This window comes from Oncorhynchus nerka, linkage group LG24 (genome assembly GCF_034236695.1).
Source record: "Oncorhynchus nerka isolate Pitt River linkage group LG24, Oner_Uvic_2.0, whole genome shotgun sequence".
In the NCBI taxonomy this organism is placed as follows: Eukaryota; Metazoa; Chordata; class Actinopteri; order Salmoniformes; family Salmonidae; genus Oncorhynchus; species Oncorhynchus nerka.
Genome location: NC_088419.1, coordinates 91,547,609 through 91,568,951, shown reverse-complemented (window position 1 = coordinate 91,568,951; position 21,343 = coordinate 91,547,609). Strand labels below are relative to the sequence as shown.

The following is a 21,343-nucleotide window of genomic DNA, read 5'->3' as shown; positions in this document are numbered from 1 at the left end:
CTTAGTTGGCTATTAATACATCGAACTTGCCAGTGTATTAACTATATGCTATCTAACTACCCAACGTTTATTGACTTGATTATTCCGTCATTCTTAGTTTAACTAAGTGGTATAGTCGTGCGTTCGTAAATTTGCTCTAGCTAACTACTCCGATTTCAGAGCATTCTCATTTGAGTGTACTTCTGCCAGAGCACAGAATAACTGATTCATTTACGAAAGCTCAACACCAGTTGAATATGTCTGGTGTCAGTAAACATCAGCAAAAAAAGCGCAATTAAATTGTTGCCCGCAGCACAGTTACCGTCACCAACATTCTGGATGACATGAAAACAGCCTAACCAGTTCTACAAGGGTGATTCAAATGATTGGAGTGAGGTGTTCTCTCATTTGTGTGTGGAAGTAAGCCAATTAGCTTGGGTGCTTCACTTCCTGATCGGATCAACCCTACTCCTCCGCCAGAGTGTCTGTTGTGCGCTCTGAATGTAATAACGGACAATCTGACAACCAGTACACTCTGGCACTCCAGATTGAATTTAATAACAAACTTGAAGTAGTAAAATGTCTAGCTAGTAATTTGTTACGCTAACAAGCTAGCAAGAGGGTGCATAGCAACAGCATCAATTTCCGGTAGACAGGCAAAGCCTAGTACACTCAACTGAAAGGATACTGTTCGTTTACTTTACAGTATACTACAATGAATTAATATCAAATCAAATCAAATTTATTTATATAGCCCTTCTTACATCAGCTTAAATCTCAAAGTGCTGTACAGAAACACAGCCTAAAACCCCAAACAGCAAGCAATGCAGGTGTAGAAGCACGGTGGCTAGGAAAAACTCCCTAGAAAGGCCAAAACCTAGGAAGAAACCTAGAGAGGAACCAGGCTATGAAGGGTCGCCAGTCCTCTTCTGGCTGTGCCGGGTGGAGATTATAACAGAACATGGCCAAGATGTTCAAATGTTCATAAATGACCAGCATGGTCAAATAATAATAATCACAGTAGTTGTCGAGGGTGCAGCAAGTCAGCACCTCAGGAGTAAATGTCAGTTGGCTTTTCAGAGCCGATCATTAGAGTATCTCTACTGCTCCTGCTGTCTCTAGAGAGTTGAAAAAAGCAGGTCTGGGGCAGGTAGCAGGTCCGGTGAACAGGTCAGGGTTCCATAGCCGCAGGCAGAACAGTTCGAACTGGAGCAGCAGCACGGCCAGGTGGACTGGGGACAGCAAGGAGTCATCATGCCAGGTAGGAGGCATTGTCCTGAGGCATGGTCCTAGGGCTCAGGTCCTCCGAGAGAGAGAAAGAAAGAGAGAATTAGAGAGAGCATACTTAAATTCACACAGGACACTGGATAAGACAGGAGAAGTACTCCAGATATAACAAACTGACCCTAGTCCCCTGACACAAACTATTGCAGCATAAATACTGGGGGCTGAGACAGGAGGGGTCAGGAGACACTGTGGCCCCATCCGATGATACCCCCGGACAGGGCAAAACAGGAAGGATATAACCCCACCCACGTTGCCAAAGCACAGCCCCCACACCACTAGAGGGATATCTTTAACCACCAACTTACCATCCTGAGACAAGGCCGAGTATAGCCCCCAAAGATCTCCACCACGGCACAACCCAAGGGGGGGTGCCAACCCAGACAGGAAGATCACGTCAGTGACTCAACCCACTCAAGTGACCCACCACTCCTAGGGATGGCATGAAAGAGCACCAGTAAGCCAGTGACTCAGCCCCTGTAATAGGGTTAGAGGCAGAGAATCCCAGGGGAGAGAAGGGAACCGGCCAGACAGAGACAGCAAGGGCGGTTCTTTGCTCCAGAGCCTTTCCGTCCACCTTCACACTCCTGGGCCAGACTACACTCAATCATATGACCCACTGAAGAGATGAGTCTTCAGTAAAGACTTAAAGGTTGAGACCGAGTCTGCGTCTCTCACATGGGTAGGTAGACCATTCCATAAAACTGGAGCTCTATAGGAGAGAGCCCTGCCTCCAGCTGTTTGCTTAGAAATTCTAGGGACAATTAGGAGGCCTGCGTCTTGTGACCGTAGCGTACGTGTAGGTATGTATGGCAGGACCAAATCGGAAAGATAGGTAGGAGCAAGCCCATGTAATGCTTTGTAGGTTAGCAGTAAAACCTTGAAATCAGCCCTTGCCTTAACAGGAAGCCAGTGTAGGGAGGCTAGCCTCTTAGGGAAGTTACGAATTTTCGCAGATTTTTGTTAAAAATCGCGCAACATTTCAGCTCCCTGCTATTCATGCCAGGAATATAGTATATGCATATGATTAGTATGTGTGGATAGAAAACACTCAGACGTTTCTAAAACTGGTTAAATCACGGCTGTGACTATAACAGAACGTGCGTTTCATCGAAAAGTGCAGGAAAATCTGATCACTGAAAATGGAAAAAAATATCCATGCGCCACTTCCAAAAATTGTTAAAGGTGAACCGGATTAAATGAGGTCGAGGTTGCAATACCTACAGCTTCCACACGATGTCTAGAGTCTTGTCATTTGCTTCGGCTTTGTTTCTTGGTCAAACCGAAACAAGGGAGCCGATTTCCTCCGGTCTCCGACAGGATGTTTTGGTTGAGCAATATCCGGCCATGATTTCAAGACGTGAAGTTAAAAAATATACATCGCCCCGTGATCATTTTGATAGAGTATTAACGTTTACTAATACCTAAAGTTGCATTACAAAAGTATTTCGAAGTGTTTTGTGAAAGTTTATCGTCGATTTTTTTAATTTAAAAAAATGACGTTACGTTAAAAAACGCTCATTTTTTCGTTGATCACACACTATTCATAGATCGATATCTAGGCTATATATGGACCGATTTAATCGAAAAAAGACCCAAAATGATGTTTATGGGACATCTAGGAGTGCCAAGAAAGAAGCTCGTCAAAAGTAATGAATGTTTTATATTTTATTTCTGCGTTTTGAGTAACCCCTGGCTATCGCAAAATCTATCGTTAGGTGACGTTGCAGTATTTTGGGGGATACATGCTATCAGATAATAGCTTCTCATGCTTTTGCCGAAAAGCATTTTACAAATCTGACTCGGTGGATAGATTCACAACGAGTGTAGCTTTAATTCAGTACATTGTATGTGCATTTTAATGAAAGTTTGAGTTTTATCAAAAACTATAGGTGGCGCACTTGAACATTTCCGCTGATTGATGTTCCCACCACGGGACCACGGCCCTAACAAGCTAGCACTAGAGTAATATGATAAAATTTCTAGCAGCCGTATTTAGCACTAACTGAAGTTTATTTAGTGCTTTATCCGGGTAGCCGGAAAGTAGAGCATTGCAGAAGTCTAACCTAGAAGTAACAAAAGCATGGATACATTTTTCTGCATCATTTTTGGACAGAAAGTTTATGATTTTTGCAATGTTACGTAGATGGAAAAAAGCTGTCCTTGAAACAGTCTTGATATGTTCGTCAAAAGAGAGATCAGGGTCCAGAGTAGGTCCTTCACAGTTTTATTAGAGACGACTGGACAACCATCAAGATTAATTGTCAGAATCAACAGAAGACCTCTTTGTTTCTTGGGACCTAGAACAAGCATCTCTGTTTTGTCCGAGTTTAAAAGTAGAAAGTTAGCAGCCATCCACATCTTTATGTCTGAAACACAGGCTTCTAGCGAGGGCAATTTTGGGGCTTCACCATGTAGACCAATTTGGGTTTCCAATCTCTCCAAAAGAATGTGGTGATCGATGGTATCAAAAGCAGCGCCAAGGTCTAGGAGCAAGAGGACAGATGCAGAGCCTCAGTCTGCAGTCTCAGTGCTATGATGGAGTCTAAAACCAGACTAAAGCATTTCGTATACATTGTTTATCTTCAGGAAGGCAGTGAGTTGCTGCGCAACAGAATTTTTCCCCAAAAATTGAGAGGAATGGAAGATTCGATATAGGCCGATAGTTTTTTTTATATTTTCTGGGTCAAGGTTTAGCTTTTTCAAGAGAGGCTTTATTACTGCCCCTTTTAGTGAGTTTGGTAAACATCCGGTGGATAGAGAGCCATTTATTATGTTCAACATAGGAGGGCCAAGCACAGGAAGCAGCCCTTTCAGTAGTTTAGTTGGAATAGGGTCCAGTATGCAGCTTGAAGGTTTAGAGGCCATGATTATTTTCATCATTGTGTCAAGAGATATAGTACTAAAACACTTGAGTGTCTCTCTTGATCCTAGGTCCTGGCAGAGTTGTGCAGACTCAGGACAACTGACCTTTGGAGGAATACGCAGATTTAAAGAGGAGTCCGTAATTTGCTTTCTAATGATCATGATATTTTCCTCAAAGAAGTTCATGAATTTATTACTGCTGAAGTGAAAACCATCCTCACTTGAGGAATGTTGCTTTTTAGTTAGCTTTGCGACAGTATCAACAATACATTTTGGATTGTTCTTATTTTCCTCAATTAAGTTGGAAAAAAAATAGGATGATGGAGCAGCAGTGAGGGCTCTTCGATACTGCACGGTACTGTCTTTCCAAGCTAGTCGGAAGACTTCCAGTTTGGTGTAGCAGCAGTGAGGGCTCTTCGATACTGCACGGTACTGTCTTTCCAAGCTAGTCGGAAGACTTCCAGTTTGGTGGAGCAGCAGTGAGGGCTCTTCGATACTGCACGGTACTGTCTTTTCAAGCTAGTCGGAAGACTTCCAGTTTGGTGTGGCGCCATTTCCGTTCCAATTTTCTGGAAGCTTGCTTCAGAGCTCGGGTATTTTCTGTATACCAGGGAGCTAGTTTCTTATGACAAATGTTTTTCGTTTTTAGAGGTGCAACTGCATCTAGGGTATTGCGCAAGGTTAAATTGAGTTCCTCAGTTAGGTGGTTAACTGATTTTTGTCCTCTGATGTCCCTGGGTAGGCAGAGGGAGTCTGGAAGGGCATCAAGGACTCTTTGTGTTGTCTGAGAATTTATAGCATGTCTTTTGATGCTCCTTGGTTGGGTTCTGAGCAGATCATTTGTTGCAATTCTAAACGTAATAAAATGGTGGTCCGATAGTCCAGGATTATGAGGAAAAACATTAAGATCCACAACATTTATTCCATGGGACAAAACTAGGTCCAGAGTATGACTGTGACAGTGAGTAGGTCCAGAGACATGTTGGACAAAACCCACTGAGTCGATGATGGCTCCGAAAGCCTTTTGGAGTGGGTCTGTGGACTTTTCCATGTGAATATTAAAATCACCAAAAATTTGAATATTATCTGATATGACTACAAGGTCCAATAGGAATTCAGGGAACTCAGTGAGGAACACTGTATATGGCCCAGGAGGCCTGTAAACAGTAGCTATAAAAAGTGATTGAGTAGGCTGCATAGATTTCATGACTAGAAGCTCAAAAGACAAAAATGTCTTTTTTGGGAGGGAAATCAAAATGTGCTATCGTAAATGTTAGCAACACCTCCGCCTTTGTAGGATGCACAGGTGATATGGTCACTAGTGTAACCAGGAGGTGAGGCCTCATTTAACACAGTAAATTCATCAGGCTTAAGCCATGATTCAGTCAGGCCAATCACATCAAGATTATGATCTGTGATTAGTTCATTGACTATAACTGCCTTTGAAGTGAGGGATCTAACATTGAGTAGGCCTATTTTGAGATGTGAGGTATCACGATCTCTTTCAATAATGGCAGGAATGGAGGAGGTCTTTATCCTAGTGAGATTGCTAAGGCGAACACCGACAATTTTAGTTTTGCCCAACCTAGGTCGAGGCACAGACACGGTCTCAATGGGGATAGCTGAGCTGACTACACTGACTACACAATAGTATGTAGTATATACTCATTATGTAGTATACAGTATGTTGGTATGGGTATTGAAACACATGTCAGGAGTTTCCCTCTGGACCTCTGATTGTGTAAAGTAATGACTCTCTAACCAAAGTAATGACTCTAACCAAAGTAATGACTCTCTAACCAAAGTAATGACTCTCTAACCAAAGTAATGACTCTCGAACCAAAGTAATGACTCTCGAACCAAAGTAATGACTCTCTAACCACAGTAATGACTCTCTAACCAAAGTAATGACTCTCTAAACAAAGTAATGACTCTCTAAACAAAGTAATGACTCTCTAACCAAAGTAATGACTCTCTAACCAAAGTAATGACTCTCTAAACAAAGTAATGACTCTCTAACCAAAGTAATGACTCTCTAGCCAAAGTAATGACTCTCTAACCAAAGTAATGACTCTCTAGCCAAAGTAATGACTCTCTAACCAAAGTAATGACTCTCTAAACAAAGTAATGACTCTCTAACCAAAGTAATGACTCTCTAGCCAAAGTAATGACTCTCTAACCAAAGTAATGACTCTCTAGCCAAAGTAATGACTCTCTAGCCAAAGTAATGACTCTCTAACCAAAATAATGACTCTCTAACCAAAGTAATGACTCTCTAGCCAAAGTAATGACTCTCTAACCAAAGTAATGACTCTCTAAACAAAGTAATGACTCTCTAGCCAAAGTAATGACTCTCTAACCAAAGTAATGACTCTCTAACCAAAGTAATGACTCTCTAACCAAAGTAATGACTCTCTAGCCAAAGTAATGACTCTCTAACCAAAGTAATGACTCTCTAGCCAAAGTAATGACTCTCTAACCAAAGTAATGACTCTCTAACCAAAGTAATGACTCTCTAAACAAAGTAATGACTCTTTAACCAAAGTAATGACTCTCTAACCAAAGTAATGACTCTCTAGCCAAAGTAATGACTCTCTAGCCAAAGTAATGACTCTCTAACCAAAGTAATGACTCTCTAACCAAAGTAATGAACCTCTAGCCAAAGTAATGACTCTCTAACCAAAGTAATGACTCTCTAGCCAAAGTAATGACTCTCTAACCAAAATAATGACTCTCTAACCAAAGTAATGACTCTCTAACCAAAGTAATGACTCTCTAGCCAAAGTAATGACTCTCTAAACAAAGTAATAACTCTCTAACCAAAGTAATGCCTCTCTAGCCAAAGTAATGACTCTCTAACCAAAGTAATGACTCTCTAGCCAAAGTAATGACTCTCTAACCAAAGTAATGACTCTCTAACCAAAGTAGTGACTCTCTAGCCAAAGTAATGACTCTCTAGCCAAGGTAATGACTCTCTAACCAAAGTAATGACTCTCTAACCAAAGTAATGACTCTCTAGCCAAAGTAATGACTCTCTAACCAAAGTAATGACTCTCTAAACAAAGTAATGACTCTCTAGCCAAAGTAATGACTCTCTAACCAAAGTAATGACTCTCTAACCAAAGTAATGACTCTCTAACCAAAGTAATGACTCGCTAACCAAAGCCTTTGTCTAATTTCATTGATTTCCACACCAGACCTCTTGTTACTGAGCTACTTTCCTAAGAGACACAGGCGATTTCATCAAACAGTTATCTGAACTAAAGCTGAACGAGGATGATAGGCCTACTTGTCTTGTAACTATAGACATAACTAGCTTGTACAACAACATTCCCCACAACATTGGACTGGAAGATTTACGTTATGTTTTAGACTCCAGAACTGACCCTACTCCTCGCACTCAGTGTCTGGTTGAAATGGCTGAGCTGGTATTGACTGAGAACTATTTTTTTGTTTGTTTGGAGAGGAATATTATTTACAATCTTGATGTATTTCGACAGGCGCTAGCTTCGCCCCTGATTATGCCAACCTTTGTATGGGCCTCATTGAGGATAAATATATCCGTTATAATAATACTTGGTCTGATAAGACTGTGTTCTGCAAACACAATATTGATGATGCTTTTATGATATGGAAAGGCACCAAAACGGAACTGGACTCGTTCCATCAGTATTCCAATGGCTTAGTTCAGTGCTTCCCAAACTTGTTATAGTCCCGTACCCCTTCAAACGTTCAACCTCCAGCTGTGTACCCCCTCTAGCACCAGGGTCAGCGCACTCTCAACTGCTGTTTTTTGTAAGCCTGCCACACACACACACACACACACACACACACACACACACACACACACACACACACACACACACACACACACACACACACACACACACACACACACACACACACTATACAATACATTTATTAAACATAAGAATGAGTGTGAGTTGTTGTTGTTGTCACAACCCGGCTCCTGGGAAGTGACTGTCACGACTTCTGCCGAAGTTGGTCCCTCTCCTTGTTCGGGCGGCGTTCGTCGGGGCGACGTCACCAGTTTTCTAGTCACCACCGATCCACGTTTCATTTTCCATTTGTTTTGTCTTCATTATACACACACCTGGTTTCCATTCCATAATCATTGTTCCCTATTTAACCCTCTGGTTTCCCCCTTGGTTTTGTTATGTGTTTGTTATTGTCAAGTCATCTCGTTTTGTGATGTGGGTTATTTGTCTCCTTCATGGAATATTGTTTTTGAGTAAAGTGACGGTTATTAAAGAGAACATTAAGCTCGTCTCTCAATTTTTAAAAAAAGTGTCAATACTTTGCCCCTTGATAACCAGCGCACTTCTGTATGTTGTAAAAGCATGACATGGTCTCTGCACATATCATTGCATAGTGCAGAAAATACACAAGAGTTCGGGGACCTTGCTTTAACAAAGTTAACCATTTTCACTGTAGTGTCCAAAATGTCTTTCAAGCTGTCAGGCATTCCCTTGGCAGCAAGAGCCTCTCGGTGGATGCTGCAGTGTGCATGCGCGTTACCCCTCCACTTTGTGTCCCATACCGTTAGTGGAATTCCCACGAGAGAGTAATGGTTAATGTGATTGGATGTTCATTATTTGACTAGGCTACCTGTATTTGACATTGTGTTATTATTTAGCTGAACACTAGATGGTTTCATTTAATTTTTTTGCAGTGAAACAAATTTTCTCAGGCGAGGAAAAAAAACTGTATAGCCCCGTTGGAAAATATAAATGAACTGTTTGAAAATGTGAAGGGGGAAAAAATGTACAACATTTTTTACAGAAAAACACCTCCTTTAAAAAAAATGTGAATCACAATTTTTTGGGGGGGGGCATACCCCCGATGGGAATACCTGGCTTAGTTGATTATCTTAACTCCCGTTTAGAATGTGACTGTGCCACGATACATTTTCTAGACAAGTGTGATTTTCTTGATAATTCATTTCACACTACCCTCTGTCAAACCCATGGTTAAAAAACCTCTTCCTTCACGCCTCAAGTAACCACACTGGCTCTTTGAAGAGAGGCTTGCGATACAGAAACTCTTTACTCCACTCTTCTTCGCCATCATCATCATCCCCTCATTCTCACCAACTGTACTCGCGCCAAGAGAATAGCACAATAATTCCACTTCCACCACTGCTTCCGTAACGGTGTTTAAATTGTCCATTTTTAACACTCTTCTATATATTCCTGGTTAATATGCATTAATTCCCTATTCGCCAGTCTCTAATCAACTAACTGCTTACACCTGTTGCACCCGTTAGTCACGATGTGTCTTAAGGACGTCTTCTTCATTTGTTTGTACAGCACTGAGGAAGGCAGAAGGCTGAAACGTATGCTAAGTTTCATTTTTATACACTACCTGTCAAAAGTTTTAGAACACCTACTCATTCCAGGGTTTTTCTTTATTTGATTTTTTAAAACTATTTTATACATTGTAGAATAATAGTGAAAACATCAAACCTATGAAATAACACATATGGAATTATGTAGTAACCAAAAATGTGTTAAACAAATCAAAATATATTTGAGATTTGAGATTCTTCAAATAACCTTGATGACAGTGTTGCACACTCTTGGCATTCTCTCAACCAGCTTCACCTGGAATGCTTTTCCAACAGTCTTGAAGGAGTTGCTACATATGCTGAGCACTTGTTGGCTGCTTTTCCTTGACTCTGCAGTCCAACTCATCTCAAACCATCTCAATTTGGTTGAGGTCAGGGGGATTGTGGAGGCCAGGTCATCTGATGCAGCACTCCATCGCTCTCCTTCTTGGTAAAATAGCTCTTACATGTGTTGGGTCATTGTCCTGTTGAAAAACAAATTATAGTCAGCAGGGTGACCGGTCCACTCCTGATCCCCGGGTTCGTCTCCTTTGATGGTGTCCTGCGGCTGGAGCCGCGCGTCAGGGAGTGGGTACTGTCACGTATACTCCCTCTCCGGCCTCTAGGTCATCAGGCTGCTGATTATCCCGCACACCTGTCACCATCGTCTCACGCACCTCATGACACTCACCTGGACTCCATCACCTCCTTGATTATCTTCCCTATATCTGTCACTCCCCTTGGTTCATTCCTCAGGTGTTATTGACTCTGTTTTCATGTCGGTGCGTTGTCTGTGTTTCGTGTTCATTGTTTATTTAATTTATTAAAATGCTCACTCCCTGAACTTGCTTCCCGATTCTCAGCGCACTCATTACAGCTATCTTCTGTATACCACACCTACCTTGTCACAACACAACTGATTGCCTCAAACGCATTAAGATGGAAATAAATTCCACAAATTAACTGTTAAGAAGACACCTGTTAATTGAAATGTATTCCAGGTGAATACCTCATGAAGCTGGTTGAGAGAATGCCAAGAGTGTGCAAAGCTGTCATCAAGGCAAAGGGTGGCTATTTGAAGAATCTCAAATATAAAATATATTTTGATTTGTTTAACACTTTTTTTTGGTTACTACATGATTCCATATGTGTTATTTCATAGTTTTCAATATTATTTGACAATGTAGAAGATAGTAAAAATAAAGAAAAACCCTTGAATGAGTAAGTGTGCCCAAACTTTTGACTGGTAGTTTTTTTATATAGCACCTTGCACTTTCACTTTTGTATTGTTTTGCGCATGGATTAAATTAATTATTTTCCATCTCTGCCTCCTTAGGTAATTCCTCTTCATGATTTTGAGTGCAACCTTATGAACTCTACAGGCACCGGCCGTCTTTCATCCCAGCCTGACAGCTAACCCTCATTTCTTTCACCAGCCGTCATTCATTCTAGCCTGAGAGCAAACCCTCATTCTTCTTTCATAATAACAACCATATTTGCAGCATAACATTGATATTTTGGTATGGTTAAGTCCATGCTTCTACATCTCCCTTTTCTGGTAAAACATCTACAGGGCTTCTAAATTAAATAGCTTTGAAGATATCAACATCCTGCCCTTTTCCTCTGCATTTACAATATACGCCAACCTTTACAATAACCGTTATGACTACAAAAATGTCACTGAAGTTACCAAGCAACACTGTGTATGATTACATTATTAAGTGGTTATACTCAAACATAAACGGTTGGAAAGTGATTATTTCTCAACCTGGTATTGCTCATAACTGAGTCATCCTAATTAGAATCCATTAGGGATATCAAACCTTTATCAGACGCCATCTTGAAATCTCTGTTTCCTCACCGGCAGTATTTATGTTTAGGACCTCAGGAATGGGGGAATTTCTAGGGGTCAACAAAAGAGTTCTGCTGTGGTTGATGTTCAGAGTGTAAGTGAGTCCAGTCAGGAAGGATGTGAGACATAGTAGTCAGTGCAGGCAGCCAACAGGAGTCTATAGTGTTGTTTCCAATCACACAGACAGACAACCTGTCTGTATCCCTGTATCCTCATGACAACTTGTCTGTCTCCCTGTATCCTCATGACAACCTGTCTGTCTCCCTGTATCATCATGACAACCTGTCTCCCTGTATCCTCATAACAACTTGTCTGTCTCCCTGTATCATCATGACAACCTGTCTGTCTCCCTGTATCATCATGACAACCTGTCTGTCTCCCTGTATCCTCATAACAACCTGTCTGTCTCCCTGTATCCTCATGACAACCTGTCTGTCTCCCTGTATCATCATGACAACCTGTCTGTCTCCCTGTATCCTCATGACAACTTGTCTGTCTCCCTGTATCCTCATGACAACCTGTCTGTCTTCCTGTATCCTCATGACAACCTGATCATGACAACCTGTCTGTCTCCCTGTATCCTCATGACAACCTGTCTGTCTCCCTGTATCCTCATGACAACCTGTATTCTCATCTGTCTCCCTGTATCCTCATGACAACCTGTCTGTCTCCCTGTATCCTCATGACAACCTGTCTGTCTCCCTGTATCCTCATGACAACCTGTCTGTCTGTCTCCCTGTATCCTCATGACAACCTGTCTGTCTCCCTGTATCCTCATGACAACCTGTCTGTCTCCCTGTATCCTCATGACAACCTGTCTGTCTCCCTGTATCCTCTCAAGCTGTGCATATCCTTTAATAAAAAGGCAGAAACACAGTAGTGGGTTAGTCAAATTCTACACTGTTATAACAAAACCAAACTCAATGAAATGCACTTGAAATAGAGGTTGACTTGACATAGTACATTTGTCAACTGTTAGCTTACAAGATTCAACAGATTATACACCCCACTCTTCATGACAATAAATGCTTGATGTGGTGTTAGCCAGAAATTTCAAAGGAGTGAAAGAGACATTTCAACACCAGCTCAGTATCTGTGAGTCTCTGCCCAGGGCAGAGGCTGTTGTTGATGACTGCTTCCTCCATCTTTGTTTCCTGTTGCAGCCCGGGCTTTGGCACCTACTCAGAGACGCTCTTATCTGTCTGACCGACACAATAGGATAGAGTCCAGATATCTAAAATAGGGAGGGGGAGAGAGGGAGAAAGTTTCCAAGTTGGAAATTCCAGAGTAGCTGATTCACGCCCAGGCAGTGTTATAACGATGAATTCCGGTCTTTGGCCGTTGTTGAAGTGTGGGTTGGTGTATATATATGTGCACAGAGTACCAGAGAGCAGTATCATTTCATCCACTGGATCAGACTAGAAACATATCCTTTGGAGATTTACCTGCAAAAGAGCATCACATTTTAAACTTACAATGGTAAGTACTGTTGAGAGAATTGGTTTATGCCTTAAAATTAAGATGCACCAGTTAGTTTATATACATTTCAGACAGCCAATGCATTTCTCAGTCTGTAAAGTATGGCTTGATGTTGTCTCCACAGGACTTCTGCTCTGCATCACAGCAAACCAGAAGCCTCAGCTCATGGATCACCCTCTTCCTCCTGTACTCAAGTAAGAAACACATTTCAATAGATCTATGCATTTCTAAAATCCCACTCATGTAAACTCATTCATGTACTGTATGTCAATATTGACCTTTTTGTCATTTCTCAGTTGTCACCATGTGCACTAGAGTAGAGGGCTGGTCCTACCATCACTCCAACAAAACCATGAACTGGGACACTGCTAGAAAGTGGTGCACGGAGCACTACACTGACATGGTGGCCATCCAGAACCGTGGAGAGATCTCCCACCTTAACAGCATCCTGCCCAGGCAGACCAACTATTACTGGATAGGGATCCGTAAGGTGGACGACGTGTGGACCTGGGTGGGGACCAATAAGACCCTGACTAAAGAGGCAGAGAACTGGGCAGACAGGGAACCCAACAACGGGGGGAACAACGAGGACTGTGTGGAGATGTACATCAAGAGAGAGGCGGACACAGGGAAGTGGAACGACGAGTCGTGTATGAAGAAGAAGACGGCTCTGTGCTTCACAGCCTCGTGTCAGAGCGACTCATGTTACCATGGAGAGTGTGTGGAGACCATCAACAGCCACCACTGTAAATGCTCTGAGGGCTTCTACGGAGAGCAGTGTGAACACGGTAAGCAAGCCCAGGATGATATAGTCCAAATATCTAATACAGGCAGTATGAAGCCAACTGTTATCACATTCAATGTTCTCTTAATTGTAACTCTTTGCCTGTTTTCCTTTGTTGGCAGTTGTTGAATGTAAGATGGAGGGGGTCACTGTCCCTGCTAATGCCAGTGTCAGTTGCTCTCACCCCAATGGGAATTTCTCCTTTGACTCGACGTGTCAGTATTCCTGTGAAGAGGGGTACCGGCTGAGCAGCTCCGGGCCTGTGAGATGCACAGCCTCAGAATCATGGTCAGAACAGCCTCCCACCTGTGAATGTAAGTATATCCTCTTATAAACCTTGTAAATAAGGTGTTCTGGAAGGACTAAATAGAGAATAAAAACAGCTACAATTTGATAACCCTTTGATTTGTACTTTCTTTGAATTACTTCAGTGTCTCACTATGGGTCTTTATACCAGTATGACAGCTTAGACCTCCTGTATTTTAGTTGTTGTGTATCTTGAGTAATGTCTTCATGGTGGCACATTTAGTCAGTTATTACGATCTGCCCTCTCCTCCCCAGTGGTCTTATGCAGTGAGCTGTATGAACCTGGGAAGGGTTCCATGGCCTGCTCCCATCCCCTGGGCTCCTTCAGCTACCTGTCCACCTGTACCTTTACCTGTGAGGAGGGCTATGAGAGGCTGGCCTCCAGCTCTACTACCCTGCAGTGTGGAGCCTCGGGACAGTGGAACGACTCACAGCCGCAGTGTATTGGTGTGTACAGGTTCTGGATATCTGTAAACGTAGCCCCCATAACATGTTACATCAACTGTAGTTGCTATAAATATATGAATGACACAGGACATTTTCCATTCAGAAATATCTAGAAGGACAAATAGAGTTTTGTAATTGTATGACAGTAGAATTGTTTCTGGACACAGACTGACCACTGCACCACTCTGTCTTGCAGCTGTAAGCTGCCCTACCCTCCAGCAGCCACAGGATGGCGCTATCAGCTGTGGAGAAGACTTCACCTATGGAAGCAGCTGTAACTTTAGCTGCTCTGAGGGTTATCTCCTCAAGGGGGCGATCACGCTGACCTGCACATCAGCTGCTGAGTGGAGTGAGGAGATACCACACTGTGAAGGTGAGGACAAACTTTTTTGCATCTTTAAAATAGATCTGATTTTAACCATTGTCTATATTGACAAGAGTTTTAAATCAATTTAAACCAATGTATTTATTGACAAGATAGACTTCTGACCACTCTAACAATGAAAAAACATGTCCTCAAAGACGGAAGTCAGGCAGGAGATGGCGAGAACAGGTGGGACCATTCTAGCCAATGAGAGGGCATATATGCGTGTGAACAACAGACCATAGAAACAGATTGAGGACTCATCTCTGTATATCAATCAAATGTATTTATAAAGCCCTTCTTACATCAGCTGATGTCTCAAAGTGCTGTACAGAAACCCAGCCATAAACCCCAAACAGCAAGCAATGCAGGTGTAGAAGCACGGTGGCTAGGAAAAACTGCCTAGAAAGGCCAGAACCTAGGAAGAAACCTAGAGAGGAACCAGGCTATGAGGGGTGGCCAGTCCTCGTCTGGCTGTGCTGGGTGGAGATTATAACAGAACATGGCCAAGATGTTCAAATGTTCATAGATGACCAGCAGGGTCAAATAATAATAATTACAGAGGTTATCAAGGGTTCAACAGGTCAGCACCTCAGGAGTAAATGACAGTTGGCTTTTCATAGCCGATCATTCAGAGGTTCTCCACCGCTCCTGCTGTCTCTAGAGAGTTGAAAACAGCAGGTCTGGGACAGGTAGCGCGTCCGGTGAACAGGTCAGGGTTCCATAGACGCAGGCGGAACAGTTGAAACTGGAGCAGCAGCACGGCCAGGTGGACTGGGGACAGCAAGGAGTCATCAGGCCAGGTAGTCCTGAGGCATGTTCCTAGGGCTCAGATCCTCTGAGAAAGAAAGAAAGAAAGAAAGAAAGAAAGAAAGAAAGAAAGAAAGAAAGAGTATTAGAGAGAGCATACTAAAATTCAAAAAGGACACCAGATAAGACAGGAGAACTACTCCAGATATAACAGATTGACCCTACCCCCCCCGACACATAAACTACTGCAGCATAAATACTGGAGGCTGAGTCAGGAGGGGGGCTATCTGTGCCATTATAGAGTCTGTGACAGCAAAGACACATTTAGTAATGTATTGCGATCTGCCCTCTCCTCCCCAGTGGTCTTATGCAGTGAGCTGTATGAACCTGGGAAGGGTTCCATGGCCTGCTCCCATCCCCTGGGCTCCTTCAGCTACCTGTCCACCTGTACCTTTACCTGTGAGGAGGGCTATGAGAGGCTGGCCTCCAGCTCTGCTACCCTGCAGTGTGGAGCCTCGGGACAGTGGAACGACTCACAGTCGCAGTGTATTGGTGTGTACAGGTTCTGGATATCTGTAAACGTAGCCCCCATAACATGTTACATCAACTGTAGTTGCTATAAATATATGAATGACACAGGACATTTTCCATTCAGAAATATCTAGGAGGATAAAAAGAGTTTTGGAATTGTATGACGGTAGAATTGTCTCTGGACACAGACTGACCACTGCACCACTCTGTCTTGCAGCTGTAAGCTGCCCTACCCTCCAGCAGCCACAGGATGGCGCTATCAGCTGTGGAGAAGACTTCACCTATGGAAGCAGCTGTAACTTTAGCTGCTCTGAGGGTTATCTCCTCAAGGGGGCGATCACGCTGACCTGCACATCAGCTGCTGAGTGGAGTGAGGAGATACCACACTGTGAAGGTAAGGACAAACTTTTTTGCATCTTTAAAATAGACCTGATTTAAACCATTGTCTATATTGACAAGAGTTTTAAATCAATTTAAACCAATGTATTTATTGACAAGATAGACTTCTGACCACTCTAACAATGAAAAAACATGTCCTCAAAGACGGAAGTCAGGCAGGAGATGGCGAGAACAGGTGGGACCATTCTAGCCAATGAGAGGGCATATATGCGTGTGAACAACAGACCATAGAAACAGATTGAGGACTCATCTCTGTATATCAATCAAATGTATTTATAAAGCCCTTCTTACATCAGCTGATGTCTCAAAGTGCTGTACAGAAACCCAGCCATAAACCCCAAACAGCAAGCAATGCAGGTGTAGAAGCACGGTGGCTAGGAAAAACTGCCTAGAAAGGCCAGAACCTAGGAAGAAACCTAGAGAGGAACCAGGCTATGAGGGGTGGCCAGTCCTCGTCTGGCTGTGCTGGGTGGAGATTATAACAGAACATGGCCAAGATGTTCAAATGTTCATAGATGACCAGCAGGGTCAAATAATAATAATTACAGAGGTTATCAAGGGTTCAACAGGTCAGCACCTCAGGAGTAAATGACAGTTGGCTTTTCATAGCCGATCATTCAGAGTTTCTCCACCGCTCCTGCTGTCTCTAGAAAGTTGAAAACAGCAGGTCTGGGACAGGTAGCGCGTCCGGTGAACAGGTCAGGGTTCCATAGACGCAGGCGGAACAGTTGAAACTGGAGCAGCAGCACGGCCAGGTGGACTGGGGACAGCAAGGAGTCATCAGGCCAGGTAGTCCTGAGGCATGTTCCTAGGGCTCAGATCCTCTGAGAAAAGAAAGAAAGAAAGAAAGAAAGAAAGAAAGAAAGAAAGAAAGAAAGAAAGAAAGAAAGAAAGAAAGAAAGAAAGAAAGAGTATTAGAGAGAGCATACTAAAATTCAAAAAGGACACCAGATAAGACAGGAGAACTACTCCAGATATAACAGATTGACCCTACCCCCCCGACACATAAACTACTGCAGCATAAATACTGGAGGCTGAGTCAGGAGGGGGGCTATCTGTGCCATTATAGAGTCTGTGACAGCAAAGACACATTTAGTCATGTATTGCGATCTGCCCTCTCCTCCCCAGTGGTCTTATGCAGTGAGCTGTATGAACCTGGGAAGGGTTCCATGGCCTGCTCCCATCCCCTGGGCTCCTTCAGCTACCTGTCCACCTGTACCTTTACCTGTGAGGAGGGCTATGAGAGGCTGGCCTCCAGCTCTGCTACCCTGCAGTGTGGAGCCTCGGGACAGTGGAACGACTCACAGTCGCAGTGTATCGGTGTGTACAGGTTCTGGATATCTGTAAACGTAGCCCCCATAACATGTTACATCAACTGTAGTTGCTATAAATATATGAATGACACAGGACATTTTCCATTCAGAAATATCTAGGAGGATAAAAAGAGTTTTGGAATTGTATGACGGTAGAATTGTCTCTGGACACAGACTGACCACTGCACCACTCTGTCTTGCAGCTGTAAGCTGCCCTACCCTCCAGCAGCCACAGGATGGCGCTTTCAGCTGTGGAGAAGACTTCACCTATGGAAGCAGCTGTAACTTTAGCTGCTCTGAGGGTTATCTCCTCAAGGGGGCGATCACGCTGACCTGCACATCAGCTGCTGAGTGGAGTGAGGAGATACCACACTGTGAAGGTGAGGACAAACTTTTTTGCATCTTTAAAATAGATCTGATTTTAACCATTGTCTATATTGACAAGAGTTTTTAAACTCTTAATTAACAAGACCACTCTAACATGACCACTCTAACAATGGAAAAACATGTCCGATATTAAGTCATTTTTCTCAAAGTTGCTGAAATGCCACGTGCGTCCACTCATAAAAACAACATGTATTTATTTAACTTGGCATGTCAGATAAGAACAATTTCTTATTTACAATGACGGCCTACCCCAGACAACGCTGGGCCAATTGTGTGTCGGCCCAATGGGATTCCCAATTACAGCCAGATGTGATGCAGCCTGGATACAAACCAGGGACTGCAATGATGCCTCTTCCACTGAGATGCAGCCTGGATATGAACCAGGGACTGCAGTGATGCCTCTTCCAATGAGATGCAGTGCATTAGACCGCTGCCCCACTCGGGAGCCCCAAACTACCAGGGCCATAAACATAACCATTATGAAACTTCCATTCAATCAAATAAGCCTCACGTAGCAAGTTAACAATGACATTTTGTTGTTGACCAAATTCGACACCATCTCATTGACCTTCATACTAAAATTCCTCACTTCATGGGCTTATTTTCATGGACAGATTTTGGGCAGAGTAAAACCTCTCACTTCAAATCTTCTTCTCTGTTTAAACTCAGTCAATTTACACACGATACTAAAACACTATAGACTGAGTTTAAATAGAGAGAAAGAGGTGAAGTGAGAGGTTTTACTCAGCCCGAGTGTACAAAATATTAAGAACACCTGCTCTTTCCATGACAAAGACTGACCAGGTGAATCCAGGTGAAAGCCATGATCACTTATTGATGTCACTTGTTAAATCAACTTCAATCAGTGTAGACGAAAGGGAGGAGACAGGTTAAATAAGGATTTTTAAGCCTTAAGACAATTGGATTGTATCTGTGTGCCATTCAGAGGGTTAATGTGCAAGACAAAATATTTAAGTGCCTATGAATGGGGTATGGTAGTATGTGCCAGGCGCACTGGTTTGAATGTGTCAAGAACTGCAACGCTGCTGGGTATTTCACGCTCAACAGTTTCCCGTGTTCATCAAGAATGGTCCACCACCCAAAGGACATCCAGACAACTTGAAACAACTGTGGGAAGCATTGGAGTCAACATGAGCCAGCATCCCTGTGGAATGCTTTCGACACCTTGTAGAGTCCATGTCAACCGAATTGAGGCTGTTCTGAGGGCAGTCATATTAATATACCATTTAACAGGCATCCAGTGAGTTTCACCATCCATTTTACCTATAGGTCTTATCTCCTTATGGATGTCTGCCACACACATGAGCTCTCAAACGACAATCATTTTCATTATTTCATCCACAACTGTTTGTTCCCTTTTGTGGTATTTTAATATACTAACCACTGTGTCCTTCTCTCAGCTGTCCAGTGCCCCTCTCCTGTGGTTCCTCTGGGGGGTCAGGTCAGGTGTGAGGCCCCCTCACATCCCTGGGGCTCTGTCTGCAACTTCAGCTGTGATGAGGGTTACGATCACCAGGGGGCCCCAAACATGCAGTGTTCACGGTCAGGGGAGTGGAGCGCTGAAACACCTACCTGCACAGGTATGTTATAACCTCTGTTACTCTCTCTGTGAGACACATTCAAACTGAATATTCTGTGAGACACATTCAAACTGAATATTCTGTGAGACACAACCAAATTGAAATTCTTGGACCAATTTTTGCTGGTCATCAGGACAATGTATGTTTATGTAGAGGTTATAAAGGCTTTATGAATGCATCATGAATGCATATCCTACATAAATGGGCTCAGTGATGTGACCAATCAGTTGATTCAGATTGTTTGACTGTTTTTCTCTGTTGTTTCTTGTTTCCTCCAGCCACACCTGAGCCTCCATTGAACCCCACTATCCTAGGCCTGGCAGCAGGGGGCGCTGTGTCATTATCTGGCCTGTCTCTGGCTGCATGGCTCCTCAAACGAATCAGACAGAAAGGTAAACACAGAAGAAGTCCCTTATCTTCTACACTCACAGTCATTGGCTAGGAATAAGAAAGTTATAAGAAATTCAAAGATATCTCTGTTTCTTAACACAGATTTGATTCAGAATGGCTTTTTCTTACTTGACAATACTCATCAATATGCTCTTCATTGTCTCCTTCCAGCTAACAAGTTTGATCTGAACAGCACCTCAGACATTGAGGAACCTTTACAGACCTACAGGAACAGCATCGACAGCCTGATATAGAGACCAACAACAATAACAGCAGGAACAACAGCAGGAATAACAGCAGGAACAACAGCAGGAACAACAGCAGGAATAACAGCAGGAACAACAGCAGGAATAACAGCAGGAACAACAGCAGGAAGAACTGCAGGAACAACAGCAGGAAAAACAGCAGGAACAACAACAGGAACAACAGCAGGAACAACTGCAGGAACAACAGCAGGAACAACAGCAGGAACAACAGCAGGAACAACAGCAGGAACAACTGCAGGAACAACAGCAGGAACAACAGTCGGAACAGGCTGGCTCTGTTTTCAAAGAAGATCTGCTGGTCACACCTGGATCACAGTTCCTCAGTATTGTAATGTAGTAGGTTAGATAGCCTTGAATCGTCTGACTGGGAGAGAGGTGCTACGTTGAGTATACAGAATCATCTGTTCTCATGATGGTCCTACAGAAAATGTATTTTTTCTCCCTAAGGGAGTTTTGTATTGAACAAATTGTTCACCACTGGCTGGTATACGACCACAAGTTGACACATTTCTTATGATACTGATTTTGACAGCTATTTTATACAAACTACAGAAAGTTGTATATAATATTCCCCTGTATAATAATTTGTATTATCATAAATATAATTTTATGATTTTACAGAACTGTGAAATCAATGCCTTTCAGTATTTAAGTTATATTTATTTTGAAACCACAGTCTGTGTGTTACAGAATTACATTTGATGTTGAAAAAGTGTCTTTTTAAATATAATAAATGTTTCAAACATTGTCAATAATGCTCTTATTTTTTCCATTATTTTCTGTCCAATGCTTTTTATAATAGCTGTAAATAAATAGTCCATGGCTATCTGAGTTCAAATGTACCAACAGAGAGCAAAATTACTTCAAATACACCAGTAGAATAAGAATAGGTGGAGTGGTACGAAAGGATCCCAAGAGGGCTTCGCTAAGCCCCGCCCCCCTTGGTTACTTTAGCAACGTCTGACATTTTCCCAGGAAGCCCAAATCCCCTTTCAACCA

The 21,343-nt window shown here is 42.8% G+C and overlaps 1 protein-coding gene across 1 annotated transcript; it reads left to right on the top strand.

Moving 5' to 3' along the window:
- The first annotated feature begins 12,529 nt into the window (after positions 1-12,529).
- On the top strand, positions 12,530-21,099 carry LOC135564358 (E-selectin-like). Its single transcript, XM_065009321.1, has 13 exons — positions 12,530-12,806; positions 12,931-13,000; positions 13,103-13,594; positions 13,713-13,904; positions 14,152-14,343; positions 14,540-14,716; positions 15,818-16,009; positions 16,206-16,382; positions 17,516-17,707; positions 17,904-18,080; positions 19,509-19,688; positions 19,967-20,080; positions 20,250-21,099. The coding sequence occupies exons 1-13, from the start codon at positions 12,804-12,806 to the stop codon at positions 20,330-20,332; spliced, it is 2,241 nt and encodes a 746-aa protein (XP_064865393.1). The 5' UTR covers positions 12,530-12,803; the 3' UTR covers positions 20,333-21,099.
- The last annotated feature ends 244 nt before the right edge of the window (positions 21,100-21,343 follow it).

Excerpts from the sequence above, each read along its gene's own strand:
- LOC135564358 (XM_065009321.1), top strand. Across the intron at positions 14,717-15,817 it reads GGAGATACCACACTGTGAAG|TGGTCTTATGCAGTGAGCTG; the intron begins GTGAGGACAAAC and ends TCTCCTCCCCAG. Across the intron at positions 19,689-19,966 it reads TGAAACACCTACCTGCACAG|CCACACCTGAGCCTCCATTG; the intron begins GTATGTTATAAC and ends TGTTTCCTCCAG.